Source organism: Corvus moneduloides, chromosome 18, assembly GCF_009650955.1.
Source record: "Corvus moneduloides isolate bCorMon1 chromosome 18, bCorMon1.pri, whole genome shotgun sequence".
Lineage (NCBI taxonomy): Eukaryota > Metazoa > Chordata > Aves > Passeriformes > Corvidae > Corvus > Corvus moneduloides.
The window spans coordinates 10583670-10603631 of record NC_045493.1 but is presented as its reverse complement, the minus strand read 5'-3'; the positions used below and the strand labels follow the sequence as shown (position 1 = coordinate 10603631).

The 19962-nt window shown below is 49.7% G+C and overlaps 1 protein-coding gene across 3 annotated transcripts in view; it reads right to left on the bottom strand.

Annotated features, from left to right (window-relative positions):
* The window catches only part of CORO1C (coronin 1C), a 50245-nt gene that overhangs the window by 14070 nt on the left and 16213 nt on the right, over positions 1–19962 (bottom strand). For all 3 annotated transcript variants that reach the window (XM_032127610.1, XM_032127612.1, XM_032127614.1), the window contains exons 2-3: positions 9612–9811; positions 98–220 (exon numbers count right to left, since the gene is read on the bottom strand). In XM_032127610.1, the coding sequence (XP_031983501.1) occupies positions 98–220; positions 9612–9806 (318 nt within the window). In that variant the 5' untranslated portion in view covers positions 9807–9811. The remainder of the gene's footprint in view (positions 1–97; positions 221–9611; positions 9812–19962) is intronic.

Below are 19962 nucleotides of genomic sequence, written 5' to 3'. Positions count from 1 at the left end.
CCTCGGAACAGGAGGTGTCTTCAGGAATACCAGTGTCCTTTGGAGCAGGAGCTCCAGCAGGGAGCAAAGCCCACCCCACCCCACAAGGAACACTCACCATGACAGTGCAGTCCTCGGAGCCGCTGGCGATGACCTGGTCATTGTGGGGACACCAATCGATGTCCAGCACCGGCCCCGTGTGGCCACACACTGTGGGGTAGGACTTGTCAATCCTGCCTGTCTGGAGGGAAGAACGAGAAAGAGAGCTGTGATATCCCGCAGGAAGCTGCTTCCCAACCCTCCGTTTGCTCTTTCATATCTGCAATTCCATGAGATCTGAACTCATGGATCAGCAGGGGAAACAAACCAGCAGCTCTTCTCCAGCATCAACGAGCTGGAAATTCCCTAGGGAGCAAGGAAAGGGTTCAGAGATCCAGCACAGGAGGGCTGTGACCCCAACACCTCAGCACCTGCTGCAACACCACCCCTTTGTCCATCCCAACTTTTTGAGAAGAGCAAAGCTCTGGTTTCATCTGTGCTTCCCAACAGCAACAGCTGAAGACAACCAAGGTAAAAGTGTCATTGGAGGGCGTTGCTGGTCACTGGATTTACCAGGTCTCCCTGGTTTCTTAACACAGAAGGATTTTGCTTGGATGGGAAAATGTTAGGATGCAGTTGTGCAGAGGAAAATATTGTTTGGAGGAATAAATGTTGCCAACATGGACTGTGTCAGCCACACCTGATCCACACCTGCCTCTCCATGGCCAGAGGACCGAGGCCACCAATGCCAGGCTCCCTACAGGGATAACATTTCCAAAAACAATGAGCTAACGAGCCACTTAAACCCGAACTGGGACAAATCCAGTGATTCCAACCCAGCTGATGCTGACACACCAACTTTGCCCCTGGATCTGTGTTTTGCTGAGGAGCCCCTGAAGATCCTGAAGCACCTGATCCCCACCAACAGCTGATTCCACAAACAAGGAAAAAGGGAAAGGAAAATCACTCTCATCATCCTTCTCTCTCTCGGCCAAGCCTTGCACACAAGGGAAGCAATATCTACAATACTGAGGATGCACAGCAGCAGGGGAAGGAGGAAACTCCTCCACTTCCACAGCCACGTCCCTGGTCCTGCTCCATGGGGTTTTGTTTCCAGGGAATGACCTTTTCATGATGAGTGATGGGAGAAGAGAGACAGCAGGCAGAGGTCTGGGATGGGGTCGTCTTCTTTTGTGTTTAAACATGCAGAAGAAATGGTTGGAATTTCCCTCCTGCCATTGGACAGTAACATTCCCCAACCTTGGAGGTGACATTCCTTAATTTATGCCTCCCACCCTGCTCCATGTGGGAGGCTGCTCCTATTCAAGGCTGATAACCAGAATAATGCTGGACATTGGCTTTTGAGGACAGCTGACCTGGAGCCCTCCACTAACAGCAAAACAAGATATGGATCCCAAAAGATCCTACTATCTCCGAAATGGCCAAATTTAGGCTTCAAAAGGAAAAGAAAGTCTCAGTGATTCAACTGCTTTTGGAATTATTAAAAGGGGAAGAGTTGTGGATGAAGAGCCATAAACCTGCCATTCAAAAATTAAAGCCTGTGTAATCCCTCTTGGATGCCACAATGTGAAACAGGATTTAAAAAATTAATACACCCAACTGCCATGTAGAATTCATCCATTTTAATTTACCTAATTAGAAGGAGAATCATGCAGAGCACACGAACTGCAGAAGGCACATGACAGGCCACAGACAAATACAGGCCTGAACCAAAAAGGAAAAATAGGAATAATAATGTAAAATGTCAGGGACTGCCTGTTCTGGCTCCCTGGCAGGAATCAGTGGGATCCTCCAGGAGGAGCCTCTGGTAATTATTTCCAGACTGCACGAGCACTTATGGGTTCAGTTTTGGGGTTTTACAGTCATTTATGACTGTGGGAAGGGAAAAAAAAAAATCAATTTGAGCAAATTAAAGGCCAAACGTCACCTTTCAGTTTGGATCCCGATGAACCTGCACAGCCTGAGCAGGAGCAGCCAGGAGCCCGTGGCAGCAGTGACACACAGGAGCTGCTTCCCACCACCCACGCCAGAGCTCGGCTCTCAAACCAGGATCCTGCACTTCCCTGAAGAGCAGTGCTTTGAGAATCATGGAATGGGTTGGGTTGGAAGGACCTTAAAGATCATCCAGTGCCACCCCCTGCCATGGGCAGGGACACCTTCCACTAGCCCAGGGTGCTCCAAGCCCTGTCCAACCTGGCCTTGGGCACTTCCAGGGATCCAGGGGCAGCCACAGCTTCTCTGTGAAATCCATTCCAGGGCCTCCCCACCCTCACAGCCAGGAATTTCTTTCCAGTATCCCATCTAAATCTACCCTCTTTTATCTTAAAGCCATTGCCTCATATCCTGTCCCTCCATCCCTTGTCCCAAGTCCCTCTCCAGCTCTCCTGGAGCCCCTTTAGACCCTGGAAGTGGCTCTGAGGTCTCCCTGGAGCTTTCTCTGCTCCAGGTGAACACCCCAGCTCTCCCAGCCTGACTCCAGCCCTCAGAGCATCTCCACGGCTTCCTCTGGACTCTCTCCAGCAGCTCCACATCCTCCCTGAGCTGGGATGCCAGAGCTGGAGGCAGCTCTGCAGGTGGGGTCTCACCTGAATTTCCTGTGCATCACCCACAAACACCCCTCTCTCCCTGCCTGCACCTGGAGAGTGACCCCAAACCCCGTTTCCCATAGGGAACAGGCAGGCAGGATGGGGAAAGGAGATGTTATTTAGCAGCAGTGTGGGAGAGGCAGCAACTTCAAGCTTCTTTATCCACAAAGAATTCTCAAACCAAGGAAAAGAGGACAAAGCAGAGCAGGAGATGTCCCACACAGCTGCTCCCTGGGATCTGGCAGAAAAAGACAATCCCAGGGAGATGAAGAGCCCAGGGGCATATCAACATCTTCACCTGGGCATGAAAGGAGAGACCCTGCTGCTCAGCAGGCTCCAGGAATAATCCCAGAATCATTCCAGTTGGGAAAGACCTCCAAGATCATCCAACCTGTGCCCAATCCCCCCCCCTTGGCACCCAGCCCAGAGCCCTGAGTGCAAGGTCCGGTCCTTCCTCAGCCACCTCTGGGGAAGTACAAAAATGAGTATTACACATCAAAACAAGACTAAATAAGGATGTAAAGTTGCTGCTGGAGGCCCCAGTGGGGTGAGCAGGAGCGGCAGCCCTTTGAGAGAAGCTCCTGCCTTGTGGTCAGAGGCACCAAACGGTCTCTGCAGAGCAGAGGAAACCACGGTGTTTTCCTGAGCACGGCCCGAGAGCTCGGCCGCGCTTCTGAAGGTGCCACATCCGCCCCTCGTCACCAACACCTTCAGCAGGGACCCTCCCAAGGCACCGTGGGGACAGCACAGGACAGCCACCCACAGCACCATCACAGGGATGACCCCCCGGGGTGAGGAATGAGCAGCTTTGAACTCAGGTGTGGTATTTTGCCACCTCTCAGCATCACTGTTGCAAATTCCATCCGCCAGATTCCTCCTCCCGGCAGCATTCCGCTGCCTGGAGCTGGGAACCCCAATTCCTGGCATTGTACTGTGCTCAGAAGAGCTTGAAAAATCAGTATTTTAGGGGATTTGCCAAAAGGGAAAAACCAGGAAAGCTGCAGTAGGGTTATAAAAACCCACCAGGCTGCAAAATCACCAAATTCCACGGTTTTGAACGCAATTCCTCTCCAATGCCACCGGAACACCACGAGGTTTGGGAACTTGGTTGCCAGCTGGGTGTGTTTCCATGCTACTCTAATGCTCCCAGGTTTGGGGATTGATTTATTTATTTATTTGTAAAATGTAATCTTTTAATTAGGAGAGGATTTGAAATAAATCTCAAGTGCTGATACACAGCTTAAAATTAACTTCAAGAAATTCAATCCTTCTCATAATCCACTGGGACTGTGGTTCGACACATCCCTGATAACTTTTGAATTTTGGAGTTGTATTTGATAAGATGTTGGTCAAAAAGGTGAATTTGAGGATTTTTAATAAAGTTGGTGTTGACTGAACACACATTCAATATTCAAGGGGTGAAGTTGCCTTATTAAGTTAATTTTAAGTGCTTTCATGTATTCCAGATCAGAAAAAAAAAAAAGTTAAATCATCAGAAATATTAAACCCAGATCAGATGAGAAGAAAAAAAAAAAAGATTAAATCCAAAAGGGATGGATAAGCAACACAAGAAAACTGTTCCTAAAAGTGGGAGTTTTATGAATTAATTTGAGTGTCTTGTGATCGTTTCTCTGCCAGAAAAGGGCATTTGGTGGCAGGAAACAGCTCATGGATTATGGTAAAAATATCAGGGAGAACAGCTGCTTCCCCAGCCCATGGCTGTGCTCCTTGAAATCTCCATTTAAATTAGGGAAGTGGCATCGAGTTGCACAAGTCAAAGCAGCTCCCCCCTCACTCTGCACAAGTTTGAGGAAGGAAATCAGGTCACAACTGCAAAGTTTGAAACCCCAACTGAACTGCTAGAGAAAATACTCCTCTTTTCTTTAAATCATAGATTTTCATTAAAACACTCCTAAGTTTCACCCAAGGAAGTTGAACTTCTGAGCACTGACCTTCCACCTCTGGCTGCAGCAGCTGGGCCTGGAGGAGGCACTAGGGAGAAAACTGGGCTGAAATGGAAGCTCCTGCCCATGCCCAACATCCATCAGTCACCCCACAGCCCAATCCAGGCATCCAGAACAAATCTGGAAGATTAGGAAGTGTTATTCCCAAAAGATACACTGGAAAAGTCAGGCAGTAAGAGACCACTGGGCTCTCCAAGAATTCCCCAGCAGTGCTCCCATTCTCCCTGTCACCTTGGCAGCTGCAGGGCTGTGACATCGGATACTGGGGGAAATTTCTTCACTGGAAGGGTGGTCAAGCATGGAACAGACTCCCCAGGGAAGTGGGGGAGTCACCATCCCTGGAAGTGTTAGAACACAGGCAGTTGGGGCATTTTGTGACGTGGTTTAGTGAGAATGGGGGCACTCGGTCAAAGGTTGGACTTGATGAGCTTGGAGGTCTTTTCCAACCTTAATGATTCCATGATTCTATGATTCCATCCCAGGCTGCCACAGAATGGACACATGCTGGCTTTAAAGAGGAAAAAAACCCAACACAAACAGTCCTCACACCCAACCCAACCTGTGAAATCCCATCACTCGGAGCTGGGAGTGCAGCACAGCTCCAGCACTTCCATGGATGTTTGTCCCAGCTTCCACAGGAAAGCTCTAAACACACTCCAGAAATAAATTTCAAAAAGAGAGACCTGTTGCCCAGAAATTCCAATTAAAAAGGGACAGAGTCACTCTTTCATTCCCTCCCTAAAATATGATTTCCAAAGCAGTTCATCCCCCTGCTCCTTCCCAGCTGCAGGAAAACCAATGGGTATCCCAGAAGTTGAGGGTTCTGGATAAAGTGGTAAAACCCCACTGCAGTTCAGAGGATGAGCATCCATCCAGAGAGAGCAGAGCTGCTGGGCAAGGAGACAGGGATCCACAGCGATCATCCCCAAGAGCTGGGAACAGATGATCCAGGGCTCCACCAAGCACAACTTTCATTTTCATTATTGGACAAGTCCTTAAAATTGCAGAGGTATTTGTACAAACCTCTGACTGTAAGACAAGGGATGGAATTTGCTGCTTTTTTCCCTGGAGGAATGAGATCCATTAGCCCCTCTGCTGCCCTCTCTTCCCTACTACATTAGAAGCTGATGATCTATTGGAATCAAGCTGACAGTGATAAATATAAACTTCTTTTTATAGAGAGAAATCCAAGGTGAAATAAAAGGACAGAATCCATCACACTCCCCCTAAAATGGCTGGAAAGGCTTAATAAACCCATCATGGCAAAACCTCCTGATTTTATTTTACACACAGTTCAGAAAAGGATGATTTTCTTTCCCCCCAAATCCTTCCTGGTGGAATAGGAATGGGGAAGAGCTGCTTAACAACTCTCATATGCCATGGATGAACACCAAGGCCTGTCACTTGCAGAACGACATATTCCTTGGAGAAGATCATTCCCGAGGTGTGCACGCCCCCACCCACATGCTAATTGCCTCTCAGGGCACCATCTGATCCCAGATCCTGCAGGAATGTTGCTGGTGTGAAAGGAGTGCAGGAAAATGGAAAAATCTAATAAAAGCTATATCCAAAAGGGACTGAATAAACCTCTGGTAAAGGCCTTACGTAACACAACTCGTGGCTGAATGGATCTTTCTGCATGAACTCAAACAAAAAGGAACATTTGCAGCAGGTTTTTCTGTGCAGATAAAAACTGCAAAGGGTTTTTGAGGAGGGGAAAAAAAAGAAATTTGTCTCCAGTTCTGCTGGAGCACAGACCCAGCACCAGAACCACCCCTGAATCCAGGTGTTTTTCCAAGTTATTCTGCCCAAACTATCAGGAAACCCAGAGAATTTTTATCTGGTACCTCCCCTGTGTACCCAGAGCTTTCCCTGGGATAAGGCTCAGAGAAAACCAATCCTACAACCACAGCCCAGAACAAGCAGGGAAGTTTCCAGTTCTTCCCTGGTGAGCAGAGTTAATACTGATTACCCTGGCTCTTATCACCTACACAGCCCTGATGGAGAGGAATTACAGCTTTTCCAAACTATGTGGCTCATTCCAACAGAGGCCAACCCTCTAGACCGAGCAACCTGTGGGAATTGGATTGTCTGATGCTCAGCGGCTCCTGCCGGAGCATGGGAATAGCGAGTTCCTGGCAAAGCCCCTGCACATGTGCGTGCAAGAAAACAGGAAGTTCAGACAAAGCATTTCCACAGCCAGCAAAGCCGGCTCGGCTGCACCGGCTGCGGCTGCTCCGGGAGCTGCGGGGATGGAAAGGGGATGCAGCCCCTGGGTCCCCCATGCCTCTATCTAGCGGAGGAGGGAGGGGGCCGGAGAGACCCTCAGCAGCACGTGGGGGCTTGGGGCAGGGCGGGGACGTGGGTGCACAGGGGATAATTCACACACACACACACACGGGTTAATGAATCCCGGCGCGCACGGGCCAATTCCCGCGCTCACGGGTTAATTCCCGCGCACTTGCCGCGCCGCGCCCCCGCCCCCGCCAATCAGCGCGGCGGCCGCGAGCGCTGCCATGACCATATAAGGTAAAAAGCCGCGGCCGCCGCAGTGCCGCTGCGGTGGGCGCGGGTGCGCGCGCGCGGAGGGGCGGGGCTTGCGGAGACAGGGGCGGGGCTTCCCCCTCCCTCCGCTGTCCGTCCCCCCCCCCACCTCACACCGAGCACATGGGTGCGGGGTCCCGGCGGGTTCATCGCGCCCCAAAAACACCCCCAGACCTCCGACCCAGCGCCGGGAGGGAGCTGGGAGCCGCCTGCCCGGCAGGGAGAAACCCCGGCCATAACAAAACGCTGCAACGGTACCGCAAATTGGCAAGAAAAAGCGCGTTAAAACGAGTAAAATTCCCCCTTTTCTGTGCTCACCCCGCACCGAGGGTCAGCCACATCCCAAATAATTCCCAGTGAGCCGCAAAGCACTGGGTTTGAGCAGCCACGATGTCATGATGGGCTATTTTCCCTGCAGAAATGCAGCAAGCGTATTTTTATGGCCCAATTTTAAAATCAGCCCAAACCCATGGCTGAAAATTGCTTTTTTTTTTTTTTTTTTTTTTACCCCTGAATATAACAACAAGGATTTTGCTGCGGGGAGCTTAATAAGTATCTGTGCTAAACAGGCTCAAAGAGAAATCCAAATGTTATTTAGGGTGTTGAAGTTCTGAAGGAACAATTTCATCAGCCCAGGCTATAAAAATAAATGCGGAACCCAGGAACTGGTTAGAGCAGAGCCAGCAAAGCACTGCATTGCAAAAGAACGTGTCAGGCTGGGGGTGAGGGACACAGCTCCTCCAGCTTCCCATGGAACCTCCTCAGATGTGGATGTTAAATGGCTGTGGAAGGCAGGAATGGAGCTGAGGGCACCAAGGCAGTGATAAATAGAGGGAGAGTGGGAGGAAGAACAGAATGGATGTGAAAATAACGCCAAAGATGGCATTTAAAAATGCAGAAGGCCAGGGCACTCAGAATTAGCAGGAATTTCTGCCAGGGACTGAGAAAACACAGAATCATGGAATCATTAACATTGGAAAAGCCCTCTGAGACCATTGAGTCCAACTGTTCCCCCAGCACTGCCAAGGCCATCATGTCCCCAGCTGCCACATCCATGAGGCTTTTAAATCCCTCTGGGGCTGGGGACTCCATCACTGCCCAGGGCAGCCTGTTCCAATGCCTGACAACCCTTTCCATGGAGAAAATTTCCACAATATCCAATCTAAACCTCCCCTTGCACAGCTTGAGGCCATTCCCTCAGGGTCTGTCCCTTGTTTCCTGGGAGCAGAGCCTGACCCCCATCTGGCTGCCCCCTCCTGTCAGGGAGTTGTGCAGAGCCAGAAGGTTCCCCCTGAGCCTCCTTTTCTCCAGGCTGAGCCCCTTTCCCAGCTCCCTCATCAGATTTGTGCTCCAAACATTGGGATGTAAGAGAGGAAAAGAAGGATGCACATCCCCTGCTGTGGGCATGTGGAATTCCTCATCCAGGGCTGTGCCACCACGCGTGGTCCAGGCAGGAGGAGGACACGTGGCCTGAGGATGAGCCCAAAGCAGGGAAGGGCTGCTCATCAGAGCACCAAATGGAGCTATTTTGGGAGGTTGGGGTTTGGCTTTGCTTAACACGATGGAGAAGTCGCTGCCCCTGCTCTGCCCTGGCCGGGTGGGAAGTTGAGCTGAGCCCTGGGCACTAATTCTGTATTCCACAGGGCAGATCTGGAAGTGGAGCTGGGAAAGCAGCTCAGGGCTGATGACAGACTGAGGACAACTTAACCACAGCTTAAGAGAGGAGCTGGAGGGTCACAGAGGAAAGAATGTTGCAAAAAAAGGCTTTTGATCACAAGAATTTGCTGGTTAAGCATCAGAAAGGGATGAGACAAATCTCCTCCAGAAGATGGATGTGACATTTCCATGTAGGACCAGAGGCAACAGGAATGCCCTTCCTGGAACCAGCTCATTCCTTCACATGCCTCCAATGTGGGGCTGCAAGGAGCAGTTGGGCTCAGGTGCATTCCTGAACAAATTCTGCAAGGAGCAGTTGGGCTCAGGTGCATTCCTGAATGAATTCTGCAAGGAGCAGTTGGATTCAGATGATTCCTGAATTAATTCTGCAAGGAGCAGTTGGGCTCAGGTGCATTCCTGAATGAATTCTGCAAGGAGCAGTTGGATTCAGATGATTCCTGAATTAATTCTGCAAGGAGCAGTTGGATTCAGGTGGTTCCTGAGCAAAGTGACAAAAAAAATAGTTGAATCCCTGACAGTAGAAAAACCTGACTTGATCATAAAGAGGCTTCTAAGATACGATTCCATGTGGAAAGTTCTGCCAGAATTGGCTCAGATGAGTCAAGCAAACAGCTTGTTTGTTGTGTTTAATGTACAGGAAGCATCAGACTGATTACAGACATTAAACACATTCATACACGGCACCACCGAGCAGCGTTTGTCACCACAGCTGACACTTCCCAGCCTTCAGTATTCCCAGAGAAACTCCGGGATGACAGCACAGCCGAGCAGGTGACTCAAGAAATATTCCAGCAGCACTTACCTTGTGCAGAGGCAGCACCAGGAAGGCTCCCCCACCGCTGGCATCCACGATGATGGCCACGAAGCGGGGGTTGACGGCGCAGAAGGAGCTGTCCCAGGTGACGCGGGACACGCGGATGTCATCGTAGCACTGGTCGTTCTTCACCGCCTGGCCGAAGACGTGCCGGAATTTGCTCTGTCGTACCACCCGCCTCATCGTGTCTGCACAGGGATGCAAAAGGAGGGGGTCAGTTCAAGGGGAAGGATGTCCTGCTTGTCCAGAAGATTCTTGGACAAGGATCTACAACACTGGATCTTCGCATCAGCTCCATCGCCCCGCTTCCAGCGACGCGGGAACACGGGTTCGCTCGCTGTTGGTAGAATCGTGGAATGGCTTGGGTTGCAAGGGACAGGATCCCAGAATGGTTGGGGGTGGGAAGGGATCTCTGGAGATCAGCCAGTCCAACGCCCTGCCAAGGCTGCTCACCCAGAGCAGGTGACACAGGAATGCATCCAGGTGGGTTTGGGATGTCTCCAAAGAGGGAGACTCCACGCCCTCCCTGGACAGTTCGAGTGCTCAGCCACTCTCCATGGAAAGAGGTGGAATTCCATGTGGTTTAGTTTATAGCCATTGCTCCTCATCCTATTGTTGGGCCCTGCTGGAAAGAGTCTGGCACCATCCTCTTGGCACCAAAGACCTTAAAGCTCATCCTATTCCACCCCCAGCATGGGCAGAGATACCTCCCACTATCCCAGATTGTTCCAAGCCCCATCCAACCTGGCCTCGGACACTTCCAGGGATCCTCCACCTTAAGACCTGGCAAATTCTCAGCCAGCTTTGCCTTTTCCTTCTTTTATTAACTAAAATTTCAGGTAATTTTACATCCAACCCAACCCAACTGCATTTCCAGGGGGCTTTTACAGAATTTGCCAATTAAGCATTAATTTCCCCACTGTAAATGTGTTCCCTGACTGCAGTAAAGGAAGTTCCTAATCCCAAAAGCAGTTTTTAGACAAGTCTCCACATATTTTCAGGGATAAATCTAGTCTTGGATTGAACTTGTTTACTTTCAAGTCAGACAGGGTCCAGAAGATGTAAATAAAAATGCAAGCTCTCAAAATCCGGTGTTCCTGTGAAGTGGTTCCACATGTTCCCTAGCTTCCAGTTCTTTCTTCTAACTCCAAAATCTCCCTAAAAAAAAAATGAGTTTCCTAGGCAGAAAGGAGTAATGGAAACAAGTTAATGACTCCAATTAACTTGGTGCGTCTGTAGCATTTCTTGAGAAAAATTATTTTCAAGAATGCTGGAGTTAGAATAGAGGGAAAGGGAATTGGTGTGGAAAATTCCAGTACCTGGGAGAAGACACAGGCACAACACCAGCCTTGGACTGTGGATACAACCTACGGAGCCCTCGCATCTGGGAAGGGCTTTTCCCATCTCAGAGAAGAGGGAACAAAAGAGGAGCCTCCATACAGCATCTTGCTTTTACATATGGGAAAAAATATTTCTGTCCCAGTCTCTAGGAAAAGCAAAAAAAAAAGGGAAAAAATAAAAATAAGCAGAGTCCACCTCCTATCTCGCCTCTCAGAAGGTCCCCAAGTACATGGAGAGGCTGGGAAAAACTGCACAGCTCCTGGAGCTCCTCGCTCCAGCACGATGCTCCGGAGTGAGAGACTGGGAATGTGGCTGCATCCCGAATCCCTGCTCCCAGGCTGTCTGCTGCAAACTGTGATGAAAGCTCAGAGGGCTGTCTGTGACTGCAAAGGCTTCGCAGGGAAGCGCCGAGCGTTGATGGGTGTTTTGTAGTCTGGGAGGTTAAATAAAAAATTAACAGCGACAAAAAGCGGGATAACTGCAGGGAAGCGCTCATCAGAGCCGGGAAATGCCACAGAATGTGTTTGAAGAGGAGAAAAATGTTCCAATTAACGAAACAGACAGCTCTGCAGTGAAACTCTGGTTCTGCAGTGATAAGGGAGAAGAAGCAGAGGATTTGTTTTCCACCAGAGCCCATTTGGGAACTGGCACTGGTCACTTCCATGGTGGCTCAGCTGCTGGGACAGGGATGTACCAGTGCCACTGGAGCCACCAGTGTGCCCAGTCCACACCAATTTGGGGTCAGTTTTGTGATGGGGATGCCTGTCCCAGGTGTGGAGTGGAGGCCACCGAACACCTTCACGCTGACCTGAGCTCCACACACTGGTGACACAGAGCCAAGGGCTCCACAGTCATTCCCAGCCACGGAGAGCAGGTGGGGGTTCCCCACAGTACCTTTTCCATACTGATATTTTAAGGATAATTAAGAATGTTTAAGAAAAACCAGGTCTTAAATGCAAAATTTTTGGAAGAACTGGAGTGTTTGATATGTCCACGGAAAAAAAGCTATATGGAAATTGTTAATGATTTCTGTCCCGTTAAAGCTGAACTTAGGCTCCCCCCCTACTTCCATCAGTCACTGGAATTGTGTAATGCACTTTCTGCCAACTGTTTCCCTCAGAGCACAAATCAAAGGCCTGTTCCACGCTGGACACACCCCGGAACACCGGAGTGCGATGGGAAGTCGTAAACCAGGAGCTGCTCTCCAGCTCCAGCCAGCAGGTGAGAGCACTAAATAAAATCATGGAATGGTTTGGGCAGGAAGGGACCTTAAAACTCATCCAGTTCCACCCCCTGCCATGGGCAGGAACACCTTCCACTAGTCCTATCCAACCTGGCCTTGGACACTTCAGGCACGATCCCAGCCTCACCAAATCATGCCCAAAGAAAAGGTGAATTTCAACTCCAAGATGCCCAAATGACAAGAAATGCTTAAGTCTCAGGGTTCAGTTAAGACACATCAGAAAAAATGCAGTTCCACACCCAGTTACTGATTTGTGTCAACTCATTCCGAGCCCTGTCACACGCTTCCATCCCGAGGGCTCCTCCCAGAACCGTGAGGGCTTGGCTGAACCTCTGGGAGTCCATGGCCAGGGCTGGCAGTGAGACCATGCAAGAGCAACATCACCCCCATCTTCCCTCCTTTCTGCCATTCCCCAGGCCACCCCCAGGACATTGGGAATGTTCTCCCAAGCCCAGCGTGCCACGACACCACCGGAACTCGCACCCAGCTCAGCCCTCTCCCACCTTACTCATCATCCGCCCGCTCGACTCATCCAGGAGCAGGGAAAAGGCTCCTGCTTTGTGCACGGTGGATTTCCAGGAGTGTTCACCCCCTGGCAACATTCCCACCCTGCTGTGAATCCAGATTAAAATCAGATTGTTGGGAAGAAGGTAAAGCGAAGGTTTGAACTTGTCGTGCTGAGCAAGAACAGCAAATTGCCTGGAATCACATCCCACAGAGCCAGGGGTCTGGGAATGTGGCTGCTCCAATGCTGGGAATTCAGCATTGTGATGCTTTCAAAGGATTATTTGTGGATAATTGTATCTCTTCTTCACTTGATCAATAGCAGAACAGCAGGAAAAGATGTTAATTTCAAATATCAGATCCTGGGGATCTGTCACCCCTTCCACATTCACGGAAGAGAAACTCCCTTTATCCCACTGTGAAACCCTACTACTTTATTTCCCTCATTTTCACCGTTTGATGGAAAGGGTAATCATTTGGTTTTCTATAAATGACTTTTAAAAAATGTAAGGAGTTCAGGAGCATCCAAAAATATCCTTATTTGTTCCAAAGGGATGTGCTGGAACACACCTTCCCTGCCCTCTTCCCCACCTACAGCTCGTCATCCTTAGCAGGAACTCTCTGATGCACACATGGTGAGCAGCCCCCAAGTGCTCATTTCCATAGCAAAGGGAGTGATTCTTGGCGTTGGATCAGAGCCATTTTGATCTGGCTGCTCTCCAAGGAGAAGGAGGGGGGAATGTGCTGCCTGTGGTTGGAAGGAGCAGCGGCTGCAGCTCTTTCAGCTCACCAGGGAGAGCAGGTGAAAAACCCAACGGGGGGAGCTGGAGCCCGAGCACCCCAAAAGAATCTCCTGTCCCTGGCACACACTGTCCTTAAATGGGAAGAGTGATTAACATTCTCCTCTTTGCTTCTCAATCCCCTTCCTTCTCCTCTTCCTCCTCATCCCTCTCCAAGAAAATCCACAGCTCAATTTGGCTGCCACAGGTTCTCCCAGCAGACTCACGGGCAGGAGCTCCAGGCTTGGCCAATTCATGGAACGGTTTGGTTTGGAAGGAACCTGAAAGCTCCTCCAGTTCCACCCCCTGCCATGGGCAGGGACACCTCCCAACCCAGCCTTGGGCACTTCCAGGGATCCAGGGGCAGCCACAGCTTCTCTGGGCAACCTCTGCCAGGGCCTCACCACCCTCACAGCCAGGAATTTCTTTCCAATATCCCATCTAAATCTACCCTCTTTTGTCTTAAAGCCATTCCCCCTTGTCCTGTCACTCCATCCTTTATCCAAAGTCCCTCTCCAGCTCCTCTGGAGCCCCTTTAGGCAGTGAAAGGGGCTCTGAGCTCTCCCTGGAGGTTTCTCTGCTCCAGCTGAACACCCCCAGCTCTCCCAGCCTGGCTCCAGAGCAGAGGGGCTCCAGCCCTTGGAGCAGCTCCGTGGCTTCCTCTGGACTGGCTCTAACAGGTCCATGTCTTTTTTGTGCCACTTTTAGGATTATCAGGTGAGACACCAACACCTGAGATGATTCACCCCAAGGAAAGGCTGATTCAGCCTCTATCACACTTGCAAAAGGATCACCTGGGTGGTTCAGGGAACCTTGGGAAATAACTTTGGAAATACCCAAGTGGGTAAGGAAGTGTATCCATGGCTAACGGGGCTGTGCTGGGGATTTTCTCTTAGGAAGTGGACTTGGAACAAGAGCTTTAAAAAAAGAAATGAATCAGATTATTATCTATGCCCTTAAACCTTGCCTGAGGAACCATCTCCATCCACTTGCTAGACAGAAACTATTTTTGAGGGGTAAAGCACAAATTTAGAGGATTTAAAACCTCCTGACTGGGAGCTGAAAGGCTTTTAAATTTTGCCAGAGCTACAACCCTCAGCAAAATTAAAACAGAAGCGTTGGACACCCTGCAAAGGCCTCCACAATAGAAGTGCTGACAGATCTACGGCTGCTGAGGTCCTGGATCCCGCTCGGCCACACACGGCATCTTGGTGGGGACAGAGGAACGAGCCTTCAAATCTCTTATTTATTCCCTTCCTGAGTGACTTCCAGCTGAATTTTACCAAAACTTTGGGTTCATCTCCCAGTCTGTGCCCTCTGAACAGCCCAGCCCTTGTGGCAGCTTTTTAAAGGACCTTGGAAAGGCCAGCCGCGCTCGCACAGGGATACTTTTCATTCCACTCCTTTCTGATCTCCCATCACGATGTGTCACAAGAGCTACCATGAGTTTGCCCATTTTCCTGTTTATAAAGGATTTATCTGTCTCAAGAATCCAACAGATGGATTTCTGTGGCTTTGGAGGGTTTGCAGCCTTGCTTATGCAAGAGGAAATGCATCCTGCTAGGGAACACTTACAGGAAAACCCCCCACTAATGGCAAAATCCTGCTCAGCCCATGTGATTGTGATCCCTTCTGGAAAGGGAGGCATTGGAATAAAAGGCCAGTTGAAGTCAGACAGCCGGAGGCTACTGTTAAGGGGGGGTGAGGAGATACAAATCCAGTGGATAGGGAGAACAGCATTTATAAAAGGTTGGTACTTGGCACTGGAAGGGCTCTTCCTTAAGTGGAAAAAGTCAAGTTGCAGCTGTTGGTGGTGAATCCCCAAACTCCCAGTCTGAGCCTTGCTGAGGAGCTTTGGAATAAAGGTCCAGTCTCAATGATTAAAAAATGAGAAGCAGATTAAAAAAAATAAAAATCAAGAGGTCAGTGGTTGGACTTGATGATCTTAAAGGTCTTTTCCAACCTCGGTAATTCAATGGTTCAATGCACCACCACCAATTACAAATGATGTTATGGGATGGATGGGGTGCTGGGGTCAGCAGGGACAGGCGATGGTCCCGTTGGTGAAACTGCAACATGGGAAAGCCCAGAGGATTCCCAAGTACCAACTGTGAGGCCCAAGGTCTTCCTGAACACCTGGGCTGAGCCACTTGGGCCTCATCTGCCAAACCAGTGAGTGCTCAGAGCTGGTTTTATACAAAAATATAGGAAGTATGTTATGAGCATAAACCCAAACCGGGCCATGAATGTTCCAACCTGCCCCTGGCATGGAGAGAACACCCTCCCTGGGAGCAGGGCTGAGCCACATCTGCGGAACAGTTGGCCATCGTGGAGATAAGCAGCGGAGAAAAGCCCACAAGGAATCTGCTAATTCACTCCTTGGAGCACTTTGAACATCCTGTGGAAGATAAGGTACAGAGCCACACATGGAAGGGAGAACAGAGGCATTCAGAGTGTTTGGAGCCATTAAAACACCACCATCCCTTCGTGTTTCCTGCTCCTCGCAGCAAGGACGGCTCCGTGCCGCTGCTGTGGGCCCAAGGGAGCAGGGACTGAGCCAGCAGCTGCACCCCACTGAGAAAGGGCACAGAGACCTCCAGGTTATTTCCTAATCACTCCCTTCTGGCATTTCTTCACTCCAGAGCCTTGGTTGTGCAAGCTCCAGGGTTCTCAGTGACCCAGGGCCATGCACAGCCACAGGGCCAGGGACATACACTGCCCTGGGCTCAGTCCAGCTGCACACCTATTGCAGGGAAATATTGCCACCACTGTCACCGGTACGTCACCAGCAAGGCTGGAGCAGGAATTAGTATCACAGAATCCCAGAATGGTTTGGGTTGGAAGGGGCATTAAAGCCATGGGCAGGGACACCTTCCACTACCCCAGGTTGCTCCAAGCCCTGTCCAACCTGGCCTTGGATATTTCCAGGGAGGGGGCAGCCACAGCTTCTCTGGGCACCCTGAACCTCCCTACCCTCACAGGGAAGAAATTTCTCCTAATACCTCATCTAAACCTACCCTCGTTCAGTTTGAACCCATTCCCCCTTGTCCTGTCACTACATGTTCTTGGAAAACTTCATATCCCTCTCCAAGTACCCATGGAATCAAAGAACTCAGTCTCGTGATGTGAAGTCTTGCAAGATTTGGGCAAGAAAGGAAGTGGGGGAAAAAATGTCACGTGGCCACAAAAAGTTCAGCTCACCCCACAACTTCACACGAAAGCTCAGCAGAAAAAGGGAACAGCCACGAATGCCTTGATGCAGTTTCTGTGCTTTTAAACACAACACTATTCCCTCTGTGTATCCTTTTTCCAATCAATCCAGATCCAGTCCATTGCTGACAGAACTGTTGTTTTCAGCCATTCAGAGTTATTTAAAACAAAGGTGAACACTACTACAGATGGTCACAATTCCAAAACACATCATATTTGTGTGCAGATTATTTTGAGTCTTCGGTTACTTGAGCCTAGGTTGAGCAAGACCCTGCCATCTGATTTCACTTCATTTTAAAGACAAAAAGCTGGAATATGAACTTAACACTGAAATTTCCAGCTGTTCTACCACTGGCAAGATTCTATTTTGGGATGGGAACCTAAACCACAAACTACCAGGGAATTTGATTATATCTCAACTGGGGAGCCCAGCACATTCAAAAACGTAACACAACCCAAACTTTGAATAAGCTGAAATTTCTGTCCTGGACAAAGCGCAAGGTGTTGGCTGCAACCTGCGAAACACTTGATACAACTCGGGATTTCAGAGCTGTAACCTCAAATGATCGTATGAAAACCTTTAGAATATGAAGAACTCTAAGTCAGAAGTGCCTGTAGAGCTCAAATCTGCCAGGATCACCCAGAAGGACTTGTTATTTCCTGAGGGTTTACCTGTGTGTGCTCGCCTCACATCTCCCCCCGGGGCTATTTTCACTTCAAGATTTCCAGGGATACAATTCATCTTCTTGGGGAATCACCTGGTTGTGGAAGGTGTCCCGGCCCGTGGCAGGGAGGTGGAATGAGATGAGCTTGAAGCTCCCTTCCAAGCCAAACCCTTCTGGGATGATCTTACCACTCCCACACTCTGTCACTGTATCTCCACATCCAGCATTACATCATTGACCATAATTTGCAGTGACAAAAGGACGCCACAGTTAAAGTCATTACCCCGGACTGAGAGCGTTGTCTGGCTTCATTTAATCTGTGTCATCTACCAGAAAGGCAGAGCAATGAATGCACACAAAAATCATTACACAAAATAATTCAGCAGGAGCCATAGCGGGATAGGTAACCAGCAAAGGGAGACACCAGCAGGAATGGGAGTTCTCCTGCACTGGAGCAGCAGCCTCCAAACCACCTCTTCTTTTGGGTTTATTTTCTTTTAGAGCATCTTCTGTCAGCTGGAACTAAAGCTGCCCCACCTCACAGGTGGTGGGGGATGTTACCACAGGCTGGGCAAAAAAGGATATTAAAATGAAAAGAGGAGGGCAAAGTGATGATAAAAATAAAGGGTTGAAACTCAGGACAAAACCTCATAAAGGCAAGTGACGTACAAAATACAGGGCTAAGATTGCAGGGATTGAACATTCCAGGTGCCTCAGTGCATTCAAATCCAGGTTGGAGCATGGAAGGTGTCCCTGCACATGGTAGGGGGTGGAATGAGGTGAGCTTTAAGGTCCCTTCCAACCCAACCCATTCTGGGATTCTGTGATCCCTGCATTTCAGCTTCCACTTTTGCTGCCAGCAGAGAGAGTTCCACAGTGGTTGGACATCACGGAAGCTTTTTACTGGATAAGGAAAGGGAAACCTCCCACACACTCCCACCTCCGACACCGCTGTTCCAGCAGCCGACCACAGAAGGCTGTGGCCTTTCACATGATCCCCTCCAAAAATCCTTCCTTTTCTTTTCCACTGGAATAAACACATCAGAGAAGCTTCTTTGCGCACTGTATCCCATCCACTGCCAAGAGGCAGAGCACTATCCTGAACAACAGCCCTGGGAGCTGCAGCCAGAGACATCACAGCAGCCCCAGGGAAGCTCCTGACACCCATCCGAGCAGCCATGGGGAGGAGGGAAGAACAGGACTCCAGACCACGCTGTGATCCCAAGGGAAACACGAGCAGGAGCGCACGGCTCTCCCAGGATTCCAGCTAAGGAAAGTCAGTGATAAAATGCTTCTCCCCAGCACTGACCTAGTTCTTTTATCATACTATCAGGGAAGTAGCAATCTGGTCAGAGCTGCTGCCCCAACCCGCTGGATTCCTCTCTCGCTTGAGGGTTGGTTACATGCTAGCGTTTTCCAGGCTATATTCCTGAGATACATTGGAAGCTTTTCTTTAAAGGTTGGTAGCTACGAACAGAAAGAGCTGTTCCCCAGCACAGCGTCATTAAATTCTCACCAAATCACCACCAGATCCCAGCATTCCCAACCAACCAAGCACCTTTCTCCAACAGAGTGCTCACAGCAGAAAAATGCTGTATTTTCATCTCTCTTTTCTCCTACAGCTCAAAGCAATCAAATCTACCTAAATGAAATAATTTATTTCATGAGTTTCTATGTGTGTCATAGAGGAGCTCACCAGTAGCACTAGACCTGACACTCAGCCCCTACCCAGGACTTATCTGTCCTCTCTGATGGTGGACTTAAGAAGTCAAGCAGACAGCAGCTCCCAGGTGCTGGGAGCCTAAAGAACACCACCTGCAGGATTTCCCATTCTGCTGGAGTCAAGAAGAGGTGCAGACATGAAGGGAACTCAATTAACAGGGTGTTTTCTAAGCACAGTTCCTGGTAAACTCCAGTGGGCATTACTGGAAACATTACCCTGCTTCTCCTCTCTCACTTAATTGGATCATTCCTTAAAACATGACCAGAAGATTTAGTGAAAGTAGAAATCCCCAAATGGTTTGGATTGGAAGAGACCTCCAGTTCTTCCCCTACCACGGGCAGGGACATCTTCCACTATCCCAGACTGCTCCATGTCCCATCCAACCTGACCTTGGGGACACTTCCAGGGATGGGGCAGCCACAGCTTCTCTGGGAAACCTCTGCCAGGGCTTCACCACCCTCACAGCCAAGAATTCCAATATCCCATCTAACCCTGCCCTCTAGCAGTGGGAAGTCATTCCCTCTTGTCCTGCCACTCCATCCTTTGTCTGAAGTCCCTCTCCAGCTCTCCTGGAGCCCCTTTAGGCACCGGAAGGGGCTCTAAGCTCTCCCTGGAGCCTTCTCTTCTCCAGGTGAACATCCCCAGCTCTCCCAGCCTGGTTCCATGGCAGAGGGGGCTCCCACCCAATCCCCAAAGGAATTGAGAAGCTGTTTTCTATTCCTCAATTACAACATCCCATGGCATCCGTAGGTAGAAACTCTGAACATTAAAGGTGTTTTAAGAGATAAACAGTCTCACAGATAAAAGGTTGCAGGTCCCAGTTCTCCCAGAGCACTGCACCATCAGAGAACCAGGACCTGCAGAATCCTCTGCT